Genomic DNA, 27,165 nt, shown 5'->3' on the forward strand with positions numbered 1-27,165 from the left:
GCCTAACCAAAATACTGACAGAACTGTTATCTATTGAATTGAAATGCAATTGGTCATTGTCTCCTAAAATTCTGTTTTTTAAAAAAAAAAAGAATTAAAAATGCCCAGGCAGTATTAAAACAGTCCATTATTTTTAGAACAGAAAGTTTTCATTCTGCTTTTCTATTTTTTAACTTATGTTTAATATTTTTGAAAGTATACCATAGAACATATACATAAAATTTATGCCATATACCTGATGCAATAACAGAATAAATGTTTAAAATGCACAAACAATATGAAACGTTCCAATCCAACAAAACAACGCTCCCACATATTTTTGTTAGAACCTGACATGTTCCAATTTTGTTCCAAATTGGAAAGGAAGTAACTGCATTTCTGCTCCCTGATATTCTTCCTCTAGCAGTAGAATTAATAACATGAAATCTCTTTATTTGTCTTAAAATATTTTTCATGCAAAAAAAATGAAAAAAGGAATTTGCACTTTCCAGAGCTACCCCAGACAAAGCCAAATTAATCAGGTGAACAAACAAGAAAAAAAATTGTATAGGAAATAGAGCTTTAAATATTCCTTAATTAGCTATCAAGCCAATATTGTAGAAAAATTCAGTCCAGTACTGCATATAATATTTTTAAAGAAGATATAAATCACACTAATTACTTACACTTTTGTTTAAATGTAATGACTTTTGGCCAATTCTGTTTCATATATATCTATTGTTTCTATATGACTTGATAAACAATAACATTCTAATGCAGTTTGCATATATAAAATATTTTTGCTTTTAAATGTTTAAAAATATCTCGATCTATAAAACGATGAAAAAATAGAAATGAAGGAAACATTTTACTCAGTTCAATTTTTCAGGCTTGGACAGAATAAAGAGGCTCAAGTTTAGGACGTAGATGGGCTTCTAGCTGGTCCAAATTATTAGGAGTTTGGGGCAGGGCTAGAAAAGTATTCCAAGGAATCAGAACAAGACTGGAAAAACAGCCAAGGTAAAACAGAAGCAGAGTTGAAGCCAGGCTGAGACAAGGAACAAACGGGACACAATCAAGAGGCAGAGGAGCACAGGAGCCAGCCAAGAGCAAAGCAGAACAGGGCAGAGGGAAGGAACTAAGGTTAAACTGAAAGAGAAATTGCTATCGAGCTGGAGGAAAGGGAAGAAAGCCAACTTGCTGCCACCATGCCTGGCTTCACGCACCCTTTAGAGGACCCTGTCTTTGTAGTGGCAGCGCAAGCCCTTTTTCCAGATGCCAGTGGACCGCAGTAATAAAATCAGGGGTGGAGTCACTGCTTCAGTTGTGATAGATCACACTAGGTGCATTTTATATTGCTTTTTTCTGTTTAAGCAACATTTTTCTAACCTGGGTAACTCCCTTCAATTTCCCATTTCTATGATCAGATTACCATCTTTGTTCCTCCTGACAGCTCCTCTGGTAAGAAAATAAATTCTGTGTCTATTAACACTGTCTGGGTTGTATACTGCAGTAGAAAACATATTAATCAACTAATTTGTAAGGAAATCTGTGATAGTTAACGCTACATTTAGCTCACTTTGAAAGGATGATTTAGAAACAAGAGACTCCAACGTACTCTCCAACATCTTCATACACAAGTTCTAACACATTCAAACTTGTCAGAAATTTTGAAATTCTAATTCTAAAAATACTAAAATATGATATGCAACCCTAAATAAAGGTTTAAAGTTTGGCTCTGCAACAAACCTGATGTGACAATGATAAGAAAATAGTCTTGAAAACTGCTAGTGTAGCTTAAATTCCCTAAGGCAGTAATGTACAGTCATGATTACCATTAGACTCCCGCCAAATACACCTTTACTATGAATTTGACATTTTGGTGTTTGTTTTCATAACACTTTTGCTAATACACGTAGCAAAATGTGTTCTGGGAACACTCGCTTCATACCATACTAACCACTACAAAAGGGAGGGGAAGATGTGGTCTCCTCAAAATGAGATAGAAAACACTGATCTGATGAAATAACAGATTTTGTTCAAGTTAGATCAGAAAACGAAAACATTGTAAATCAAAGACACACAAGTCAGACGGGCATAATCATCTCTGCATTTCTATCTTAAAACCAGGACTGGGTTTAGCCAAAGGAATACAAAATATGTTTTGACAACCTTATAACTACGTGGGACAAACTGAGTATTGTTAGTGCAGAAACTAGCGGATTATTTACAATAACTGCAGAGATACGCACTGATGACTCAACCCCATCAGACCTCATACGCCCTATTTCTCATGTTCATTGCCTTCCTACTGTTTCATGAGACTACTCATGTGGCAAGGAGTATTTTTGTGATTTTGAAAATGATCTAAACTGATAAATCTAACATCATAAAATAAAACCTTTACAAGTATTTCTGTAGAAATAAAACGGCACGAAAAAAGTATCATACAACATATAGGAAAATACACTTGGCATTCTGCCAGCAGTTTCTTCAAAGAGAAGGTTAAAGCAGCACTACCTTATAGGGCTGGAAGACACGTCGGGGTCATGGGCAGCCACCTGACCAATCACAGAGTTAATGGCAGCATTTTCATGCACTTCCAGTAGGTAAGTAGGCGATGAAAAGACTGGTGGCTCATCAGCATCCTCTACTACGATTTTTACTGTTGCTGTATCCTTGAATGGTCCTCCACTGATGAAGCGAGGATCAATATGAACGTTGGCTGCTTCTACCTTCAGAGTATAGGATTTTTTGGTCTCAAAGTCCAGTGGCTGTTAAGAATGACAAAGACAAATGTCTTCTACTAATGGCCACAGAGTAAGAACAAATGAATATAATGCTGATGGATGAAAGTTATGTGCGTTTAAGTACATTCAGTGAGTTTTAATGCAATCGCTTCCCACTCCCAGAAATCCAACCTGCAATTTTTCTAGGCATATATTGATATCTGTTTATTAACCAGCCTCAGAGAAAACAAGACTCTTTGTTTCCTTGCTTTTCACAAGAAATTTACCAAAATATTCTCTCATGAATTATACCATTACAATTACATAACAGATAAATACTACAAATTTGTTGGCGCTGACGACTTGCATACTAATCATGCACTTAATCAGTGCTTTGTTAGTTGGAGATAAGAAAAAAAAAATACTAGCTCCACAAAGAATAAATATTTTATTACTTCCAGAACAATGTGAGAAATGCAAACAACTAGCAATTATTATTTGTTGGATATTATGTGGAAAAATGTAGAGCTAATCATATAAGAAAATACTTCAATATTATTGCACTTCAGGTAACTGCATTTCTGTTTATAGGGGTAAATGAGGTAGACATCTCTCAGGAATTTCTCAAAACTGTAGCAATTCCTATTTCTGTATCTTATTTTTTTTTCAGAGAGAGAAACACGAAACCGATTACTTTATTCTATCAATATACCTGCCATGTCACCATTGTTTTTACTACTTTACAGTTCCATATTAAAACGTAAAAGATGAAAACACAGGGGATTTAAAAGAATGAAATACCAAATAAAAACCAAATCTGTGACACTTTTGAGTATTAGAATTTTTCATTATAGGAGATTCAAGTTTGTGTCTTGAAGCACATCAGTATATTCACTATATAATTCTCTTGTGTCTCACAATGATTCAGATTTCAAAGATGCAAATTGCCAAGTATTGGAAAGATATTAAGATTTGCATTACAATGTCCCAGGGATAAAAAGAAAAGGACATAGAAACTCGGAATCTGCAATGCAAATATCGGCAAGAGCGCAAATAGGGACCTTCAGGAAGTCTGTCAAAGCCTTCAATATGTACATTTTCAAATTTTGTTGAATTTTTTCAGGTATGAATCAAGGTCTAATGGGATTTGCTCTTTCTCACAAATTCTAGTAAACACGAGAAAACCTTGCTTCTTTAGCAGCTCTTAAATTAGGAAGCTTTTGTAATTATGAATGGTGATTTATAAATCAGCATATTCACAATTTGCCAATCATAGCTCCTATATAATTTTTTTCAGTTGCTTTTCATATGCTTTACAGAAATGACAGCACCCCAATACATTTAGTCACGCTTAATCAGAATATCGTATTGAAAATTTACTCTGCATTGTCTGAAGCCCGTGAATTTATGCTGCAGGAAATCTGTTGGTGAACAGTACCCTCCGTGCATCGTCTACTGTAGTAGAAACAAAGTGATTATTGCTGTCAAAATGAATATATGAAACAACATCATGTTAGAGACTCAGTTATGAAATAAAGCCTAGGGAACTGGGGCAAAAGGCTAATTGCCTTAGTTTACGAAAGAGGCCACAACATACAATAAATAACAGTAAGGAAGATCAAGGATGTATATCATAATTTTCTCTTTAGGAAAACAGATCTCAATTTAGATAAATATACATCATTTTATTATGTATCTACAGTGCTGACCTACTCACTGAGAAACAGAAAATTGAAACTTTGGATAGGTACTCTGCCTGACCTCTTTAATTACAGGTACAAGTTGCATATTAATTACCTGTACTCACTGGAATGTAATGGTTTGTTTTTTTGGTCTTTGTTTTATTTTTTTTTTAAAAACGCAAACCAAAGATTCATTTAGAGTGCTCTATGCTACATATTTAAAACCCTCTATGCCAGTGTTATAAGTTATATTCACATCCTTTTTCGGAACACAGCGTGAGAATCAGCTCTCTTCTCCTTCCCCAGAAAATAATAAAAATTAAGTCTGCAATTAGCTTTTCATTGACTTTAAAAGCCAAGTTCTGTTCTAGATATGCTGTCTCTCCCCATGTTTCTGTTTATAACTAAGTGGTCCTTCTGCTGTGTACATGCAAATACCTCATCTTGCATACACCAAGACTGTCCAAGCATAGAAAAGGTAATGGATTCATAGTCTTCTTTAGGGCCTGAATTTGGCACTTCTCATGGGAAACAGTGCTGGTGTCCTTGATAAGGTTCAGTGAAATCACTATTCATTGAGCGAAGAGTTCAACATGAGAAAAGGTGGACAACGAAGCCTCTCACACATCAGGTCCTTTAAATAATATGCTGTGATAATTTTTTTCTCTAAACAGTATTTGACCAGCTATACAGCAAATCAAATAATAGAGAAAATTTATTTGATGAATACTGAGCCAAGATTTTATGGAAGTTTATACCACCACCAAAGCAAATTCCCATCTACTCTTCTCCTTTGGAAACAAGGAAGCAAAACCTTTTGATTTGACCACATGGAAGCCCAGATAAGATTTTAACACATGCCCAGCACAGAAAATACTTCCATGGACATCTCTCCAGTTGTCGCCTAAATGACAATTTTGAGGGACATGGCTAATATGTCCCTTTTTTATCACTTCGCTGGCTTGACACCTCATCCATAGATAAAAGAATCCTTGGAAAACCCGCATTTTCTCACAAAGTACAGTCTGGCTGGGTAGTCGTATGTACAATAAACATTTTTTTTTTTTTTTTTCAAACAGAAATATCATTTACCTTTCTCACTCTAATAATGCCGTCCTGAGTTTGGGCATCTGTAGTAATTTCAAATATATCCATTCCATCTCCTTCAATAATATCATAGGATGATTTAGCATTTTCTCCAATATCCAGGTCATTCGCTTTCACCCTTCCTATCGGTTCACCAAGAGCAACATCTTCCATTACTGAGAAGTGATACAGACCTTACAAATAAGAGGAAAAGACTAAACATTACACCCAATTCCAGTACCTCTGGTGTGCTCTTCATTTGTTTATACTTCCCCAATGCAAACTTTTGAGATGTGCAACAGATACAAAGCACATTTACACAAGTTATTTACAAGTTATTTTCATTACAGGAGTATCCTGCTTCTTCCTTGCAGGGATGCTTAGTGTTGGCAAACATAAATATTAACCTTCTTCCAACACTGGAAATCTGCAACGTTCTCTACTGCAGGCACTGTTGAACTTACCGTTTTATTTACACACATGCAGTTATATTTTTTATAGAATTCAGCTGTGAAACTTTGTCTTTTACTCTGTAGAAAACTAGTCTAATACTTTAAAGACACCTTATACAATTTCAGATCTTAACTACTTTTTTGGCTCTTCTAGTTTGATTCGGTTTTGGTTTTTTAACCCCTTCCACCTCCCTTTTGCGATAAGAAACTAATTAAGAAACATTCAAGGAAACTTCCAAAATTTATGTTTTAAAGGAAATAATAACTTTTCCTAACAATCATCGCTGTATTTATTATTTGTTTGTAGGGTTAGACTAAAACCCACTAGAAAAGTGCTATTCAAATTGTCAATATTTTTATTTTTTGCAATACTTGCTTCAAACCTTCTAACCTAACAAGTGTCAAAAATCTATTTAGAACTTGCAATATATTGTTTTAGGTAAGCATTTTATCAAGAGAAAAAAATCTAAATACCCGTTTTCTATTATAACTCACAGTTCTTAACTGTATTCTGAAAAACAGAGGACATGTGCATGCTTTAGCTCAAACATTCTTTATTGGGTGCCTATTTTTTTACCTCTTGGTAATTTACACTTATTGAAGCTACAGTTAATACGTGATCTAATTAACTGCAGTGCTACTTAGTAATTAAAATCGTCAAAAGGAATTCAAGGTTAGCAGACAAGACCTTTAAAATGGTTTTTGACAAAGGGTTCTGGATTTGGTCTTTTCTATCCTCACAGTTGTTCTAAGAAAATGTGTGATTTTGACTGTTATGTGCAGCTAGTAGTTTTCTAAAAACAAAATGTTCGGAAGTTACTGCTTTAACTGTTTGTCGGCTGACTGCAGTCGCAACATTTGAACGTAGGAAGGAAATTGTGAGGAATCCACAAGTACATATATTAGCTATACATACAGTCTGTCCCAAAGTCAAAGATTTTTTTTTTCTTTAATGTTTCTAGGCTAAATTATTAGAGAGAATTTGGAGATCATCAAGATTCCTCAAGAATATTCATAATGGCTCACAAACAATGAGCAGCCAAAGCAATCAAGTGCCTCAGGAGACTAAATTATGTGTTCATAATTTATACTGCCGTCCACACTTTGTGGTTTGAATCTCCAGACACAGCTGATTGCATTTTTAAGTTGGTATTTTTCTCTCTGATTTATTAAGATAGTTTACAAAATATTGTAAAAAAAATTATTATGATGCAGCTGACGCTTTTACACAAATTGCTCTCAAGCATTATGAATCGCCCTGTCAAGATGTCCTAGCACAGAGCTGACCAAAAATCCACATTACGTATCTTTCAAAACCCTTGGTTTTCACGGCAGTGCATGGTTCTTCTCAACAACATTGTATGGTAAATTGCCAGGTTAAAAACTTCTGTGACATGAAAAGCCTCTAAAATTATTTCAAAGAGATCACAGAAGTAGTGAAAGTTCATCTTTTTCATTTCTAAAACCCAGGAGGCTAACACTCTTTGAAATCAAACCATAAATATACATTTCTGTCCTGCCTGGAAACAATAAACCGATAAAACACACCGCTTTCTGAGTTCATTACAATTTATTGTGAAAGCAGCATGTATTACAACATGAATTTCTATTTCATTTTGGTTAGGCTCTATTGTAAGTTTGATCCTTTCTTATTCTCCTTTCTGGGCAAATGCAAACTGCGCTTCAACGGTGTAAAAAAAGACTCAATCAGCTCTTCTGGAAGGCCAGAGTCATGACTAATCTGTAATGCTAGGCAGCATACTATCAATGCTTTGTTTTAAGAGAAAGAATTTGTAATAATATCCAGTTACAATGCTTACTGTGGCTCATCCTCCTTAAATGCAATATATATATAATACAAAGTTACAGTAGATGCAGTTTTTGTCTAATGGTAATGGTCAGAGCTATAACAGGGCGGTTATTCCTAGATGGTAGCTTGAATTCTGCACGGGAATGCACCAGCTATAGTGGCTTCAAAGACAACAACTCACTCTTCGTTGTAGGAAAACTAATCTACATTTTCCACATAAGAAGTCTGCGTCAGGGATCTGTGATGCTGTCTTCCTCACGCGACCCGGCCCGGGTGCCGCTGTGTCCAGACGAGGGGAGCACAGACAAGAGGCAGCAGTTCCATCCCCCTGCGCCTTCACTCCTGCTGCCCGCCGACACCACCAGCAGAACCACCAGTTAGTACCCCTTGTGTGCCTCATTTTCTGATCTGCTTTTCTCACGCTGGCACTCAAAGGCTTTTTGAGACAGAAAGCGCTGATACAAATACAACGGCCAGGTAAGCTGGGAAAAGCAGATCTGTATTCACAGAGTTAGAGCTGCGGCACACGGCAGGTATAAAAGAAATGCCCCTCTGCATTCTGGCGATACGGTTCAGCCAGGACTCTCATCTACAGAAGTTTACATTATTAGAGAAACTGTCATCCTATTTTGGAAAACACCACTACACAAGTGCAAGCAATGCAATGTGATATGAAGTAAAAAATTGATGCATTTCTTATTTTATAATGAGAAAACCTTTTATTGTGCACAGAGTGCTTATCTGTTAAAAACCACTAAGATGAGGTAATAAAATATATATTTTGCAAACAAGCTTTTACCTCTGCTTATTTATATTTTTTCCTCTCTATCTTTCTGTATATGAATTTTCTAGACTACAGGAGAGTGTTTATCACACACTGAGTACTAGGACAAACCCATTTCACTCTTTGTGTCTTCAGAACAGGGCAAAATGGATTTCAAGTCATACACATGTGGAAAAGAATTAATCTTACACTGGGTGCATAAGTACCTTGTTAGAAAAACATGCTTCTAATAAAGTAAAAATGCTAAAAAGTCTAGACGTGAACATTCTCTAACCCTAAATAGACTCTTAATACCTTACAACTTCAGTTTTTCAGAACAAGCTGGATAAAACGATAAGCATTAGATTGCACCTGTTCCAAATAAAATCAATCCATTCATTATGCTCTTCCCTCTTCTTTTTTCTTTTTCTCTTCATCTTTGAAATAGACTACAAAGCTTGTAGAGAACCTCAGCAGGATGGCAAATCATTTTAACCTAGCCCAGCAAGACACCATTGGAACCACAGCAGTAAATATAGATTTTGAATTAAAGATCAACAATTATCTAGACTCAGACTTATTTTCTTTGTTTTTTTCACTATTACCTGATTAGTCAAACCTTTATTACTTTTGTCAGTATATATGTCTTTTGCTGGTAGCGTCACTTGTCTGCATGAGATGGAAGCACATACAACAGCAACTAAAACTAGCACTTAGAAACAACTGCACTGAAAGCAAAGAAGTATATATCAAAAAAAGTCCCCAAGCCTTTTTGTGTGGATGTAAGAGGGGTAACACGGAAGACAGAGAGCTGTGTGCACTGTTGTAGACGTAATTCCCTCTTTCCTAAGCTCTTAATCAGGCAGAGGACTATTAATGTTTCTCTGGTAGCAGCTACATATTTTTAAATTACATTACAAACCCAGGCAATATGATTAAATAAAAAAAAAAAAAGAGCTTGATAAAGAAACGCCAGCGCCATATAACTTTCTTATATAGGAGAACACATACACGTAAGGGCACTTACTCTGTGCAAACTTAGGAGGATTGTCATTAACATCTGTGAGTGTAATTGTCACTGTTGTAGTTCCAGAGAGTCCGCCCATATGTCCTCCCATGTCCTTTGCTTGGATGACCACAAAGTATTCTTCTTTGGCTTCTCTGTCCATGTTGGGAAGAGCCGTTTTAATTATAGCTACAATAATGGGAGGGAAAAAAAGTCAGGTACAGAACCAAATTCAGTTTTGCAGCTATTTTTACAGATATATGTATTGGTATAAAAATTGAATTGCTAAAGGTGCAGTTAAATTGCATCTTAATACCAAGGCTAAAGAAGAATTTCAGATATTCAAAAAAGTATATTAGAGGTGACCTACCTTGATTTAATTAAACGTGCAATGAAATTGTGGTCCAAAACCCAAGAATTAATCGTACCTGTGATACCAAACTTTTTGGTTTCTGTTCTACTTCCCACAGAAATCCATCCATTGCCCACAGAATTCACAAACAGAAGGCAACCACATCGTAAACTTAATCTGTAAACACTGTTAACCGTATCTGTCAGATTAACTGTTTCAAATATTTTAAACCCAAACCCATTATTTAATCTGCTCTTGTATATCAGGCAGGCTACGGTTGTTCCCTTAAGTCCTAAATCAAGCACCTGAACTTCTACTGGAGAACGCCAGCATGTCTTTCAGCGTGTCTCCCAGCATAGTCACCGCTACTGCAAACTCCCCAAGTCACTCCGTTGTCCCCACTCAAGGTGGGCCGCTTGCTGGATGATGATCTCAGTAAGCTGCTATCACCTATGCTATTAGGTTAGAAATTTTTAAAGATAGAGAAGTTAAATAATCTGCAGTATATCAAAAAATAGAGTGTCAGCGGGCTAGCAGGAAGGTCTCTGCAAGGGACAGACCAATTAAATACAGGGCCAGATCCACTGCAACCTCCTATAGATTTCATGGACAGAAGAAATAATAAAATATTTTTTTCTTTCCAAAACTTCTCCACCTGTAATGTGCTATTATATTCATAACACTCAGTATGGAAAGTGCAATACTAAGGGGTAATTACTAAATGGTAAATTTAAATAATGTTCATCACAGTCTAATAATGTCCACCGTAATAAAAAGATAATAATCATCTAACGATGTCCCATTAAACATAGGGAAAACAACTCTAAATGTTAAATGGAAATATGGTGTTTTTTTCCTTTTAATCCTGTTTTTTAATTTTTTTTTTTTTTTAAAAATCATTTGTCTGTGAAAAGAGAGCACAAAGTTCAAGTTCCTGAATGATCTTAGTGGTTAAGTGAAGGGTAAGAGTGCCGAGGGGGACTGAATCCACCATTGCAGCCGTTCCTTTAAGCCATGGTGCTTGAGGGTTCTTCTCAGGCATAAAGAAGAGCCTCCCTTTTCACAGGCCTGGACTTCCAGAGCTGAAGAACACAGTTTATGGGCAGACATTAACAGTAACTCAGCAAGTCTTCGGAATTCATTAAAAAAAGAAGGTAAGAATTCTATTTTGTACTGTATGTTTGTTAAGATTCGCATGTTGAATAGAGTGGCCAAGTTCCCACCCGGGATCACACATACCTGTTACTGGGCCTGATCATATCTTTCATTAGCTCTCACACCGTTTGGGGTTTTTTTTTAACCCATTCTTTGTTAAGTCTTGTCAGGAGTTTTTAGATGTCAATCAATACTTATTGCAAATCTGTTAGTTTTGATTTCTCTATTTAGACTAATGTAGCTGTGGAGATTTCAAATGCTTTTTTTCTTTCACATGTGATAGTTTCTATGAAATAAGCTCCTTGGAAATGGCACTGGCTGAAATGCCAAGATTATCTATTCCTGTGTTTATAGTGGATAAAGAAATATTCCTGGTCTTATCCTTATTGGCAAAGGAGCAGACCTCGGGCGCAGCCAGCTACACTTCTAAACTTCAACAACGAAACTCCTTGAAGGAGGTGGTGCTCTGGACCCTGAGAAGCACAATGTGAGCTGGTGCTTGTAAAACCAGCGACGCAGCCTTGAAGTACAACATTCGTGTAATTTAACTATGTTATACCATCTACAGGAGGGGACAGAAGTTATTCTGCAAAACATTGAAGAATATGCTTTCTGTTAAATTTTCTGAATGAAAACAGGGGAAGAGTAAAACCCAGAAGATAATAATAAAGGTTTATCAGATGTGATAGGTGCAAAACACATTCAGTAGAAGAGTAGGGACATTTCCTCCATAGCAGCCTGGGTAAGCAGAGTAAATGACATTTATTTTTAAAAGCATTTGACAGTTGTGACTGGTTTGAACTGATTGGTTTACTATTTAGGAATAATATGATGCATTCTGTGAATAATTCTACTGTTATAAATGAGATGACTCATACAGAAGATGCTAAAGCAAACTTAGTGTACCAGAATTTGGTCCACATCAATTTTTTTCACTAGCAGAACCAAACCAAAGATCAGCGAAACCGTATTTCAATGGGTTTTCTATTAAGCCTACTGTAACTTTTCCTCCACTATTATTTTTCAGACAGAGTTTCCCTCGGGCTGTTTTTTTTTGTTTGTTTATTGTTTTTAACCTTGATTTAGATAGTTAAGTCTAGCCTACAGATGACTTGTATAAGATGCCACATTTTGTATTCTGTAGTTTCCTCTGAGACAATTAATTATTTCAATAAAGTGATGATTTTTCCTAGATGTATTTTAACTTGTCTCTTAATGTATGGAACAGTCGCCCTTGTCTATGGTTTGAAAGATATCAGGAAGATTAAAATACCTTAAAAAGTGCCTAAATTAGAATTACCGTTTCTGACTTTTAAGACATAAAAATTTGGGGGTTTTTCTGTATAAAGATACTAACACAACCTGTTATTTCAATAGTTTTATACCTGTCTCTAGCTGCTGTCTCAGCCCATAAACCATTTGCCAGAAGCTAAGAGTCAAAGACAAAGTCAAGTTTCAATTTCAAACACAATAAAAAGCTAAAAAAAGTTTACTGTTTGAATTACTACAAGAGGAGCTGAAGGTTTTTAAACATCAAATGAATCCCAATTACACAGGCTGATTGTTACCAACAGTATTTCTATATTCAGAATGTATAGAATGAGGTCAGTGAAAGACAAGTGTCGGTATCTCTTATGAGGCAAATTAATATACACAAAAAGGCTCCATCCTCACCTAAATAACATGATCAAGACAATCTAAGAGACTTAGGCATAGAGAATTTCATGGATATTTATTTGTTCTTTTGCTTCATTCACCAGTTCTCAGGCTGGGCTCACAGGAAGTACTGAAACTTTCAATCTATTTTTAGAAAACAATTCAGGCTCACCAAATCCTAATACGCATACAGCACACAGAACATTAACTCACTGAGCCTTCAACCTCCTCTACTTCAATTCAACCCAGAAACAAATCGAGAATAAAAACATAATCACTTTCAGCATGCTATGATGGATGAAAATGATATGTGCCAAACAGGAGAGCAGTTTAAAAGCGGGGAATGAGAATTACCGTAAACTAATGTAAGGCAGGTAGATGCTTGTTGGAAGACTGTATTCAGAACAGTTATCAATGGCTCACTGTCAAAGTGGATAGATGGATGGGGTGGTTCACAGGGTTTGTTCTGCTTCTAGCATCATTCAATATTTCCTGAATGACAGAGGACAGGAAGAACTTATCAAGCCTTTCAGATGACACAAAGTTGGGAGCCACTGCAAGTACTGGAAGAACAGGATTAGAGTTCAGAACAATTTTGACAAATTGGAAAGTCTAAATAAGAAGGATGCAACCCAATTTGGCAAGTAAAAAGTATTCTGTGTGGGTGAAACAATTAACTTCACAATTACAATAGAGCAGATGACTCACAAGACAGAAAAGAATGTGGAGTCAAAATGAGATTAATATGAGTCAACAGCATTTGGCTGATAAAAACGCTCAACCGTCTCCTGGTATATTATCTAGTGTGTTATATGGAAGAACTGTGGAATAATCCTTCCAGTTCACTCATACTGGTAAGGCTGCAGCTGCAACGGTGTGTCCAGTTTTGAAAAAAATTGGTTTATACAGTTAGGGAAGTATGAGGAAAGACTTCACAGCCCAATATGTAAAAATTACTGGGAGCTACTCTCCTTTTCCACTGGGGATAAGAGAAGAAATGATGGGCCTGAAACATAAACCACAAAATGGGTTTAAATTGCAGCAAGAGAGCTTTCAGTTAAACATTAGGGGAACACTTTCTAAAAGAGAAAGTAAGTACAGACAGAAGGCTGCCTGTAGAATTTGTAGTATTTCCATTGGTGAAAGTTTTTAAGAACCTACCAGACAAATGAGAATGAAAAGGGATAAACCTGATTCTTTTCTGGGGCAAGGGCGCTCACCGTGTTCTCGCTTGAGGTCCCTTCCCTCCACATTGTCTATGATAAGGCTTTATCTCTATGTATTCTATAATATTTCACAGACCTTCATCCTGTGGAAACCTTCAATGGACATGCAGTACAACCAGCAAACAGATACCTGCATCCCAATTTGGCTACAGAACCTCTGACTAAAGCTGGAAACATCAAAAGAGGGCTGGAAGGTAAAGTAATCTATTTCTTCAAAGAATGAAAAACACCCCCAATATTGGAAGTACTTTTTTTATTATTTTTTGGCTGAGTTGCTTTTCCTAAACAGCTATTGGTGTCACACTGCTCAATAGCAAATAAAACAGCTGCAAAACGGGGTTTACTTTTACAGTGGTCCTAAATGCACACACTGAGCAATTTGCACAATCTGCCTCACAACTTGAATCGGTTAAAATGCACCCCTGTGGACTACTTTCAAAAACCTATTTGGAAGAATATACACTGTCTCGCACTGAAAAAGATCAGGGGAAAAGAAGCAATGTGTCAGAGGCCAGAGCTGATGAAGAGAAAGAAGAGAAGGAAAAGGAACAATAGAAGTAAGGATCTGGTTTTCACTTTTCACTTTCCTCTCCCTTTTTTTAAGGATCTCTTTATGGTACCACTATAAAACTACACATAATAGTAATTGAGAACATGGAACAAAACTAAGCAAGCACTACGCAGAACTGGAACCCGGCCCTGAAAAGCCTTTCTCAAGCACCTCATTCATCTCACACATTTTGATGAAGACTTCCTGCTATTTCAACTTGCTTCCTTGGAACTTTCCCTTCTTCATTTTGGAAGAGCTAAGTAATTGCTTTGATCTTCCTTCCGTGCTAAAATCTTAGTGGAGATTCTTATTAAATATAGCAGTCATTTAGGGCCCAAACTTCTGAAAAATCAATCTTGTAATTTCTTCAGAGAGCCGTGAGATGCATTCGTTGTATTCCCATGAAGCACACTCACTTCAGTGATGCTTTAACAGTCCATAAAAAAGGTTCACTTGGACATCTGTGGAAAACCCATACAATAATTCCTAAAAAATTAATAGATCACGACTAACTTTCTTGAAAATTAAAAAAAGTCTAGTACTTCGATGATGTTATACAGGCATACTGATCCACTATTTCTAATTCAATTTACCCTTCATAAAAATCATATTTTAAATAAAAATGATCAAATATTCTCCTTTCTTATTTAGTTGTAATGCCTTAGGATTTTTATTTTAGCAAGACAAGAAAAATAACTGCAGTCTCTATCAAAGTTGGTTGACTTTCTAGTAAAATTATCAAATTACAGAAGTTGTCTGAACTACATTCAAATGTAGATACATTTCAAATCAAAGACTTCAGCCACAGTAAAAATAATCACTAGGTGAGGAACCGAATACTGTGGAATACTATTTTACGTGGAGGGATTCTGTGCCATTTTTGTATTTTTAAGAGAGAAGCTAACAGTGTACATATTTTATTACCATGTTTATTTTTTAAAATTGTGTGGGGAAGATGGCACTGCCTGCCTCTCTGTTAAACTGTGAGATGAAGATCGAATATTGTTTTATTAATTCTCTTGTTTCTTGAGCAACCTACAATTCATTGTATTTTCAGCCCACATTACTTCAATTTTTGTGTTTTCTGATCATGCTTTCCTTCTGAAGTAGACCTTGCAAGTTTGCCACTGTGCATAGATTAACACTACCTATCTTTCGCTATATGTATTCTGCTTGAAGAATATCATAGAGGATATGATTGGATAACACCTATTATAATACCGCCTTTTTAACTCAGATGAACTTTTATTTGGGTTTTATCGTATGGGTAAAAAGCCTTCATCTCTACTTCCCAGCCTTTCTCTTTTCCCTGGGACCAAGTTTTGCTGGCATAGTGAAAGGACCGCCCTCTCTCCAACGGAGAATTAATGCAGTAAATAAATATTTTGCACTGCATTGATGACCTTGCTTCCTTAGGATTTTATTTGTAACGATCCTCTCATACCTATAATTATATTAGACACTTTACAGAAAGTAGCCTTACATTCTTTTCCAGATGCTTTCCAAACCTAGCTGTGTAGTTCAAATTTCTCCAATTCAGTCTCTTGAAGCACAACTTTATTTAGATACGCAGCCCCTGTTTTCCTACTCAGCATGAGGAACGTGGTTAAGTCCTAACTATCTCACTAGCTTTCAAAAATGATAGAGGCATTGCTCTGAAATACAAGAAATGTGTGGTATCAGCTTTTTTGTTACTACTATTATTAGATAAACTCTAGAAGCAGAATTCACTTTTTTTCAAATGCCAATCTGTCTTGATCTGAAGCCGCTCATCTTTTAGCAACTATAGACCATCATAACTGTTTTCAAATGTCTCTGCAGTGATTTTATACTTCCTTTATTAATCAGAAAAGACAGCTCTTGCTGCTCCTGAAGGACCCAATCCCACATACCTCATCTGTAATAGTTGCATTATACTTCTAAGTAAAAAGCAGGAAGGGTAGGACTGACCCTCAGGGTCTGCTGCACTCGCGGTTTGTCAGTACAACTCCCTCTCCTAATGGGCTGTCACCAAGACAACTCTCAGAATCACCAAAGAATCCCTGTACAAACACCTTAACGCAACTCCTAAGGTTGCACAGCGTACTTAGTACACAATGACAAGAAAAGGCTTATACTGGTTTGAAAATAGACTCTATTTTCAGCACCGGGCCTAAGTGCATCAAATGCTGTCAAGACAGAGCTGAAGGTGCTGTAACGGAATCGACCACATATAAACTGCAGAAAGCCTTCCATGCGCTGGAGCCGATCCTGCCATCTCAGGAATGCTGCTCTCCGGGCTGCACGGACCTACCTCTGTACGCTGCCTTCTCCTCTAGGAAAGGAGTTCCTACACCTCACTTGCTGAGACAGAACAACACCTACCCACCCCAGTTCTTAAACTGATTTCAGTTAAAAAGATTAGTTAACTTTAAATCTGTAGTAACTGGCAAGGATATCACAGCAGCAGTAGTTAATACATCGAGGTAGAAAACAGCAGCTTAACCCAGGCTCCGACTAATGTTGAACAAATTCTTTCTCTACAATAATCCCATGAGGGTTTAAATCTAAACTATTTAGACACCGAACTATTTAGAAAGGCTCTGTTGAACATGAGTTAGTTCTGTTCCTAGCAGCTCATTACTTTCCCCTTACAGTTGCAGATTATTTCCTGTATCAAAATTGTTTTCCCATCTCTCTCTGGTTTGAAAATGCTACCTTGTCATTTTGTCATGAGTAATTACAGAAACAGTCCCCATGCCTCTCTTTTATTAACACCTCTCAAATATTTGTGCAGTGATTTCATATCCTCCTTTAATCACCTCTTATCCAGTTTATACAAATTAAGTTCAATCATTCTTTCATTATAAGTAATATCCTTCTCACCTTAGCTACCCTGCTTTGAACTTTCTTCAGCATTTCAGTAGTCTTTTTTATGATGATGGGTCTCACCAGTACTACATGCTATATTCTGAGGGCAGTTTGTGCTATCATTGACACGTACCATAACTAATAACATTAACAACCAGATAGAAGAAATAGTCTGTAACATCACAAAAATGTCTGCAAGTCAAAAGTTGCTGTCATTTCTCCTCTGGCTGCCTCACTGGTTTTCATTCTGCTGGACTGTATTTCAAGGCCTAGATGGAGGAAGATAATAAAGACTGCAAATTAAAATAAAAGATTCAAACCTGACTTCTGCTGAATGCCATTTTCATTCCTCCTAGGCCTACTCATTTATGTTCCTATTTCAGAACCACAGGGTTCAATACCGTGGTCCAGAGAGGGCCATATACTAAATCATTAAAAAGTCTGTTGATTAAAGCACGTGCACTATCACCTGGAAATTAAAGCTATGTAGAGAAGAAAAAAATTAATTATTCACTCTCCAAAGAAATACCCACATTCTATCAGGAGAGTCTTTATTTTCTAGGTCTCCTGACTCTTCTGTTCATCTCAGCTTTACTGACTTGAACTTTGTCTTTGTACCAAATGACTATATCCAAGATGTCAGCGTTTAAAATCTATTCTTTTTCAGATACAACAAGGGTTTATGCTTGAATAATACAGTATGTTTTCCAGTGCAGTAGGGCTTTTGGCGTAATTTACCTTGTTCATGTAACTATATTTCAGGTACGTGTAGGAGTGACATTACTTAAGTTCATGTGAAATGTAAATAAGTCAGACACAGCTGAAAATGTATTTTCTCTGCCATTCCTATATTGTAGAACACAGTGTCACTTCGTATTACGTTCCATTATGATAATCTTATTTTAAAGCTGACAGTCATGATTTAATATTCTTGAAAAAGCTTAAAAGTGAGAAGTGTACTTTAGCTACTTTTAGCAGTCTTAAGGAACTCCCTTCCCCAGCATTTTGATTGTCATTATTTGGATTATGAGAGAATACATACAACTTCTGTACCTTTATAAATAATACACACGAGTCAGGAAACCTGTCATCAGTTAGTCAGACGTAACGATAACGATTTACGGAATATATTTTAGTCCACTGTGAGTTTTGTTACTAATCTGATGTCATCACATTGTAAATTTAGCCACTCATAGAAAATCTGAATCTGTATCTTTGTGATGTATTATTTATGTTTACTCTTTATCCATTAAACCAGTGGTCATATTAAAATTCACCAATGAAAAGCGAAAAATATTCAGAGCAAGCCATCAAAAAAGCATTTACCCTAAGCCATATTCGGAGCACTGAATGAAAAATAACTCCTGAATTACCTTCTTTCATGTGTCTATAACTCAAACAGAAGAACTCGTGAAGCAGACCTGCAGAATACATGCATTTTTCATCTAGCATAATGGAAAATTATTGTTTTATGGGTCACTTACCAGTACTTATTTCTGTGCACCCAGCATTATAGAATTGTTTCAGCAAGGAGTCTCAACCAAGAGCGCGATTCAGATAAGGACTACACCTAGTTAAGTTATTAGGAATAAAAAAGCAGAAGAGTAAGCAACTGCTTTCCTCAGGTTTACCTTTAGGCGTAGCGACCCCTTCTACCGCAGGCACAGAGCCATATCCCACACCTTTGCTCCCTCTTTTCATTCAGAGTGCTACAGAAGGGAGAGGAAATCAGGAGGCGTGACCGGGATTATCCCTGATGGTCAGCTCTCAGCATACCATTAAAACAAAGCAGCAAGGTCAGACAATCTTTAGTCTGAGCCAGGAAAAGGAAAAAATTATAGGCCCCAGTGCTGGCAGCTGCACAGACCTAAATCTAGTCTGAATTTCTAATAAACAAAGCTAATAAAAGGCCAGTCATCTAGAATAACAGTAAGCAGATCAGCTCTAAGTAGCTATACGTTTGATAACATTTGATATGCTCCTATGAGTAACAGAAAATATTTACATTCTTAAATGGATCACTTTAACATAGTCCATTTCTTAAAAGAGTGATTCCATTTTGGGAAAGACAAAAATCCAGACACAATATCTGTGTTCAGAAACAATTCTGTTTCAAACAAATTGGAAAGGCTTTCAACTTAGCAGGGGCGCTAATGACATGTAACTACAGAGACAGCATAGCTATGCACAGGCTCCCCCCGCCCCCTCTCCCCCCCAAAATCCCCAACCTCTAAAACATCCACCACGCTCAAAGGGTCACCTTCAGGCCTGATTTGTTTTGGATAAGACATTACTCCACCTGGCTGTTCTGCTGTGATTTGTACACTGCTGCCATGGTACCCAAACGTCTTCCCACACGACAACTTTCACTGCGGTTCCCGGGTACATACAAATGTGTAAGAAAACACGTTTTCCTGGCCTAGTTACTGAGAGGGAACAAGTATTAGTTGTGATGGTTCACATTGCTAAGGCTGGATAAATATAAAGAAAAAATTAACAACCCATAAAACTCTCTCTGGCAGGTAATAAAGATTACCATACCCTTGCTCCAAACTTCCGGTATTGCCAAGAAAATCTGCCGCCTAGTTCCTTACATTTTCTGAAAGCAACACTTCTCTTCAGAAGAACCTCAACTATAAGGCTGCTGGGGTTTAGAGCAATCTTTTTCACCCTGTATAACATACGGCTGTAGTTTCTACATGACTACCTGCATCTGCTTTGCTAAATGACTAGACTTTTATGTATATTTATTGTTTTCATATTCTAAACAAATGCACGCTGGAGGGCTCTACACAATTTGATATTCACTACGGCTAAGATTTCTCTAAGTGAATGAAGACACATCTCAGACACAAGAACAAATTCTGCAAATTTTAAAACATTACAAGCAATGGAGAGATCCAACTAATAGCATAGAAACAACCCCGGATTTAACAAACTATTTGGTGGGAAGCTGTAAGAGCAGTATGGTAGCTACACTACAGGTGAAGGCCATTACATAGAGATGGAAAAGAAACAGGCGGACGGCCCGAGTACATAAACTCATTCAGTTGTAATGGTTGTAACTGATGTGCTCCACAGATCTAGAAAAATAAGGAATCTTGAAACCACTTACTCATGCAGAAGCAGCTCCATAATATGAAGCCACTTACTCAGGGACTGTGGCAAAGCCACAGTTGAATTCTTTATGATTAAATTCCCTTTAGAAACTAACATGTCATTTTCATGGTAACTGAATTGCTACTCAAAGGAATATTTGTAACTGGAAATGAAGGAGGGGGAATTTAATGCGAGTGAAAAAGGAGAAAAATCATGATTTTCAGGTTCACCAAAAAGCTTTGGAGTTTTCTCTGGCTTTCATGATAATGGAAGTCACTTTCCTAGGAGATGAACAGTTACTTCATTGGATTAAGCATAAGGTTTTAATGCAATAGATATAACAAACCTGAGTAAAATTAAACAATTTTTTACATTTGGAATATTTCTTTCAGACTGGTTTTGCGCGAAAGAAGTGGAAAATCTTCTGTGTAGGTGGAGAATACACTTCCCAGCTCCCCCGCTAAAGCGCTAACTTTCCCTAGTAGAAACTGAGAACGAGCCCACAGCTAATCCCCCTCTAATTAGAACAGCTAACTCAAGTCATTACCGCATGCAATAATCTGTAATATTAAAGAAAACAGAGTCATACTTTCTGATACTTGACTGTCAGGGGCCTGTTCAGAGTTTTGTTTCCATATGACTTGTAACAAATCAGCCAGCATTAACTAAGGGGCTTGACTAATAACACCTTCTTGACATCCTTATTTTTGAAACAAGCTCCTGTTCTTCCATCATGCTGTGTTAGTTATTCTTTGTAAAACTCTATTTTACATGTAGCATAACATAAAATACTGAATCACATTCCAGAGACTGTTTTCACACTTAGGACAGCTGTCCTTCAACCAGAAGAAAACCCTTTAATCTACTAATCCATTAATCTATTAATATTTATCGACCTACACTATGTACTGAATGTCCCTGCAAGTTAGGGCATTTCTAGGACAGGGAAATAACTTTTCCCATGCATTCTCAACAGAAAGAATTAAAGAACTTCCAGACTTTGAAGAGTCTAAGAGTGCTCTGTTTAATGTTGGTGAGAAAACTTAGCACACTTGATCTAGCAAAAGCATCCTTTAATAATTTCTCCTAGCATTTATTTCACAATTTTGCTAATCTGCATGAGGACAAGAATTTTTACTCCTCCTTTAATCCTTTATGGTCATATAAATTCAGGTGGGTTTTTGTATGTTTTAAAACGAGTTATAGTTTTGTTCTCCTCAAGAGATCACAGCTGCTTGACTCAGTGATTAAAAAAAACCCTTCTAGTAACAGGTGAAAGAATGTAAGAAATAATACCAAATCACTTTAAAAAACACTTCTCAGTTGTAACTAAATGAATTTGCTGTAAATACGACACATGTACAGAAAACAAGAGGAAATGGATTTATTGGCACTTCTTTCAGATGACTTTCAAGACTTTAAAAACCACAGAGAAATAAAGTCACCTTAAACGCACATTAATAAAACTTCATACCAACACTCAGTGTCGTGTTCTTTCTTTCTCCTGATCCATCCAATCAAGAAAGAAAAACAACTTTTAATGAAAACATCCAATACAGTCACTAAAATTCACAAGTTAAACTGTACTTTCTTTAACTGGAAATACTACAGTCTCATTGAAAATTACGTTATACTCATTAAATTCCTCAGGCCAAGTCTTTCAATCCCTAATCAGTTATAAGTCACACGGCATTGCCACTGCCTTCGGTTTTGCTTCAGTAACTTCTGTAATATTAGCATCACCATCACTTGCATTATCATTAACATAGATTTTTCTTTGTCTTTTCACATGATCAGACTCCGATGGAATACAAGTGAGATGTTACAACTCAGTAACACTGACAGACATCTACTTACGCTCCTTGTTTAAGTATATTATATACTCAAGAGAGATGGTCACTTGTGTAAATCTAACCCAGGGATTCACACTCAGAGTCACCTACCTGTATGTGGCTCAATAGAAAAATAAGGCTGTCCTTCCAGAATGCTATAAACCAGCTTGGCACTATTTCCATAAACTGGATCATCTGCATCTGTAGCTGTGACTTTAGTTACAAAGGTGCCTAAATAAAAAAAATATATACAATTAATGTTTATTAACTTACTAGAAACGTGCATAACTTATTCAAAAAAATAATCAGAAACAAAAAATAACTTCCTTGAAACTCTAAAGAAATCTCTGAGGTATATGACAATAATAAAAGAAGAAAAAAAACATCAGTAACAACTTAAAATATTACTTGCGGAACACAAACAAAACATTTTCCTTCAACATGATATATGCCAGCAGACTGGATTTCTGGGTAAAGGAAAAACCTTTTTAGCAGCTGTATTATTTAAGGTTTCTTTGTAAAATGCATTTAAAGCTACCTGATAGATCTGTGTAGACTTCAAGCATTTGCAAAGGAATCATATCAAAGGGATACGAAATACAAGGTTAATAATACAATATAATATGTTGCATTTAAGATTCGCAAAATCACATTTGAAAGAACCTTGCCAAGTTACAGAGACTGCATAGAAAAGCAATAATAAAAAGGGTTCTTTTTTCTCCTCTTGGCTCGCAGACATAATAACGGTTTGATGTGTCCACAGTGAGAGAGTCAGGACAACATCTATTGTCTCTGAAATGAGTCTCTGCTACTGAGGGGGCCATTGTCTAGCCAGAGGTATAAATTCCATACTCTCTCCAAAAAAAAGTAAGAAAAAATTAAGGAAATTGCCCTTTTTATTTCTTAGGCAACACAGCACTTTCCATTTCTGTAAGAAGCAAAACTGAATGAAATTCAGTAGGTTACATTAAGCTTGCTACAGAGAGGGCTTTTTGGATGACTTATAATGATGACATTAATTAGGCTAACTATAAAGACACTATCTACAGAGTGAGAGAAAGCAAGAGTAGGAGAGAGGTTAAGGGCTGAATTATGTTTCTTATGTTCAGAAAGGAAAATTACAGCATCCACCAAAATACCCCCTTTCTGAATATGCCAATAAAACCAGCCTCCTCTTCCCTCTCACACCTTGTGTGCTGCTGAATCCAAATTCCATCACACTTCAGGACAGGAACAGCAAGGGGGGAGGAGAACCCTTTGGCATGTCCTTGGACTGTGCTCTTTTTTCTTCTTTCTCTGTACAGCGCATCACTGCCACGGCTTTGGGCAGTTTTCTGCATTACAATACATGCAAATTATTTAGAGGAATATTTGCATATTTAGAGATAATTTGCATATCACCCAACAGCTTCCATTTCAGCCTTTCCCACCTGGCCACTTCCAGGACCAGGGCAAGCTATGGGGCTGGCAGGATTTGGGAGCGTCTCGAGGGATGGATAACACCTCATTCTTGGAGTGGAGGCTCTGCGGTGCTTGAAGTTGTGGAGGATTTGGTGCACGGGAATAGCCAGACAATTCCCAGGCAAGGGAATGTGGGTTGCAGAAATACATCACACTAGAGGAAAAAAATGCCTATGGCTTGTACTGGTCATTTATTTTGGCTACTGAATTAAATTTATCCATTCTTACATGGGGAGAACATCAAAAGAGGGAAGCAGATCAGGTGGCAGTCATGCAAGCTCTATCTACCATGGCTCCATTTGGCAGGAAAGTGTCCCACCAGCCTCTCCTGCTGCTCCGCAGGGTCCAAAAGAATCCGCACGCCTGCACTGATTTGCACCACAAGAAGAGGAACGCGATGCTGATCAATATTACGTTGCATCTATCTTTGACAGATGCTCGCTGAACCTGTTCTTGTAAAACGTGTAAACCGTACATGTTTTGAAGCATACCTGGTTTTGATGTTGAAAGGTGATCTTATACCTAGCCTTTAACATAATAATCTTAAACCAGCCACTGGGCAGGAGGAATGGACTTTATCCTCAACTTGATGGTTGGTTTGTAAGCAATTAAGATGGGAAATTTGTTGTCTGACTAATTACAAATTTTGCTGTATACCCCGGCACTAACAGACAATGCCTGGCAGCTTTGAGTGAAAATGATAAAGGGGACAGATGACACGAATGTGGTCCCCAGCCTTGTAGCAAGTACAGCAGCCCCAGCCTACGGATGATATCCTGAATGACCTCCTTCACATACAGGAGAACAAAAACAGTAACAGGGAAGCAACCATGGGGCACGTTCAGAGGCCACGGCATATGCTACAGAAAATAAATGAAATAGGGAACAACGACGAGGAAGCATGCAGGAAGCTTGAGTTTGGATGTTGCAGGAACAGAGGAACAAAAGAACCCTTTGTGGCTTGCCCACAGTAGTTACAGAGCACGAAAAGATGTAGCTGTTAGAACTGTCTCACGTATTTAAGTTTTGTTGCCTTGCCTTCTCTAACTCCTACACCAGTTGCACGTTCTCTGTTTTGTGGTTCCCACAGAAAGCAATCTCTTAGCCAAGCTGTACCGCCCCTCCGGCAGAATTCAGGCTACAGCCCCGCCACCCCAGCAGGACATTCCCTGCAGTTCACAGCTGCTGTCCCACGCCTCAGACCAAACACGAACATAGAGGTCAGGGCTTTCTGCAGCTGGACTCAAACCAAAATATACGTGTAGGTTACTGTGGGAGAGGCTGCTGCCATAAAACTCCTGTTTTGCAACCTTCTAAGACAGAAGCGGTTTGTGCAGAACATCATACAACGGGACAGGGCTGGAATCAGATAAGGCTCATCGCAGAACACTGACAATTTTTGTAAGAGTATTTTATCTAGGCTGTTTCATTTCGTTTCCACAATATATTTTATACACAAAGGAAAATAAAGTGGAACTGTTGACTTCTTTGAGATTGTGTTTGATTTGCCTAGCTGGCTCTCATTTCAAAGGACTTCAGAAATAATTACATTGCTTGTTTAGAAAGATTTGATATATAACGTCTATTCTTTTCTTATTTCACTTGAGAATTCCTGAAGACTTTTACAGATATTTATTTCAAGATTTCAAAACTTAAATGGGTATGCTGATTCTTTGATAAACGCATCCTTTATCCCAAGTGTTCATTAGACGTTAAAGTTGAATATGCCTTAATAAACAGAGGCAATCAGTGTCTAACATTGCTTCCAATCCTGATTCTCAGCTCTCAAGATTTTTTTCTTGTGATATGAAATAATTTAATCACTTATTGAGGCCCCAAATTTATCTGAAATGTATACATACAATAAAAACACATACATAATAGTCAGTATTCCCATTCACTGTTTATATACACAAAAAGAGGGGGAAAATGGCATACCCTCCTTTCTCTTTCTCTTACAGGTCACTGGAAGCGTGACTATAATCTCACTTAATAAAACTAATGAAGGGAACGGAAAAAGAAAATACTCTTCCAGCTCCTAGAAATCAATTTCTTACACTGCCAGTCTCTGCCACCCGGCACTTCATTTCCAACCATCATACACAGTTCTGAGGAGGTCTGTCAGATTCAGTATTTTGCTCCCAGCAATCTTATTGATGAAAATTGTTTATGAAAGATGTAAGCAATCAGGAAACAGAAATTAAAGAAATTACTTCCACTATTGAAATTAGTTATGCTTTTACGTAGTTTAAATGTTATCACCTTGAATTTGAAGTTTTTTTGTTTTATGCCTGGAATCAAATCTTCTGCAGGTGTGAAAGATGCCACATTAATATGTTCGTACTGGCAATAAGAAGTATATAAAGGAGCAAAGCCTGTCCCCTCGGCAGCTGCAGAGGATGTTGCCGCATCAGTGCGGCTCTGGTTCCGCTGCAAGATGCAAAGGGCCCAGAAGAAGCAGCAACTCATCCCACTCCCACAAGCGACAGAGCCCTTTTCAACCAAGCATGAACAAAAGATTTGGAGCACCGGGAGATTTTTTGAGGGTGAAAAGTAATGCAGAAAAAAGGAACTCACAGGCATCATGGCTGTTATTTAGGCAACCTCCCGAATGCAGCAGAACTCTCCGTGCTTTGGTCTGGAGCTTTGGATTAGCAATATTTAAGTAGGATTTTACTCCACTACAGACACGGCAGTTATAAACCACATGTACATAAATATTTTTTACATCCTTAAAGTGCTTAAAGTTTTAAAGATAAAAATTTTGCATTGAAAAAGCAGTAAGAATGCAGGGAAGAGCATTTATTAAGTAAATGCTCTGAAAAACAACATTCTGTGTTCTACCCAGCAAATAAACAGCTAAGGTTTCTGTTTGTGTTTAATTTTGACTGCATTTGGCTTGTGTTTGCTTCTTTGTCAATGCTACAACAAACTCATTTAGCTAGAGACTAGAAATTTGAAATGGTGCCATTTTTATAAGAAAGCCACTATTATAGTCCAAGGCACTGTTGTCCTAATTACAATAATATAGCAGTTTTATATAATCTGGCCCAACAACATAATCACTGTTTCTTTTTTTCTTTATGTACCTAATATTGCCTTATATAAAACAAAACCAATTTTTTTGATAGATGAGGCAAATTTTAAGATGTTCGGTTAAAAAACTTCCTGCGTTTTTTTCTAAGGTACAGGTTTGCAATGCTAATGACCCTGAGATTAAATATGGACTGCAAAGAGATTCAAGAGATTTTAATTAATGAACACTTCTAATGTGATTTAGCCATTAACCATTGCTGATTGTTTTACTCTGTTAGCGTCAGGTTTCATAGTTTCTCTTTGCAACAGGCTAGCAATCAGAGACGCAATTAACAATAAAAGTATTTTTATATGGCAAGCTAAGAAAGCCTGTGTTTGCTGGCAAACTAAGATTAAAAGCCATCATAAAAATAAGAAGTGTGTGCTCAGCTAGTGCTCTTC

The 27,165-nt window shown here is 37.0% G+C and overlaps 1 protein-coding gene across 5 annotated transcripts in view; it reads right to left on the reverse strand.

Moving 5' to 3' along the window:
* CDH8 (cadherin 8) overlaps positions 1-27,165 on the reverse strand; it is a 210,036-nt gene that overhangs the window by 55,562 nt on the left and 127,309 nt on the right. For all 5 annotated transcript variants that reach the window (XR_012586484.1, XR_012586483.1, XM_074582880.1 and 2 more), the window contains exons 5-8: positions 22,339-22,458; positions 9,529-9,696; positions 5,483-5,670; positions 2,500-2,753 (exon numbers count right to left, since the gene is read on the reverse strand). Coding sequence is in view for 3 of the 5 variants with exons in the window: in XM_074582880.1 (XP_074438981.1) it covers positions 2,500-2,753; positions 5,483-5,670; positions 9,529-9,696; positions 22,339-22,458 (730 nt within the window). In the remaining 2 variants the exon portion in view is untranslated. The remainder of the gene's footprint in view (positions 1-2,499; positions 2,754-5,482; positions 5,671-9,528; positions 9,697-22,338; positions 22,459-27,165) is intronic.

The sequence above is a fragment of the Larus michahellis genome, chromosome 4, assembly GCF_964199755.1.
Source record: "Larus michahellis chromosome 4, bLarMic1.1, whole genome shotgun sequence".
Lineage (NCBI taxonomy): Eukaryota > Metazoa > Chordata > Aves > Charadriiformes > Laridae > Larus > Larus michahellis.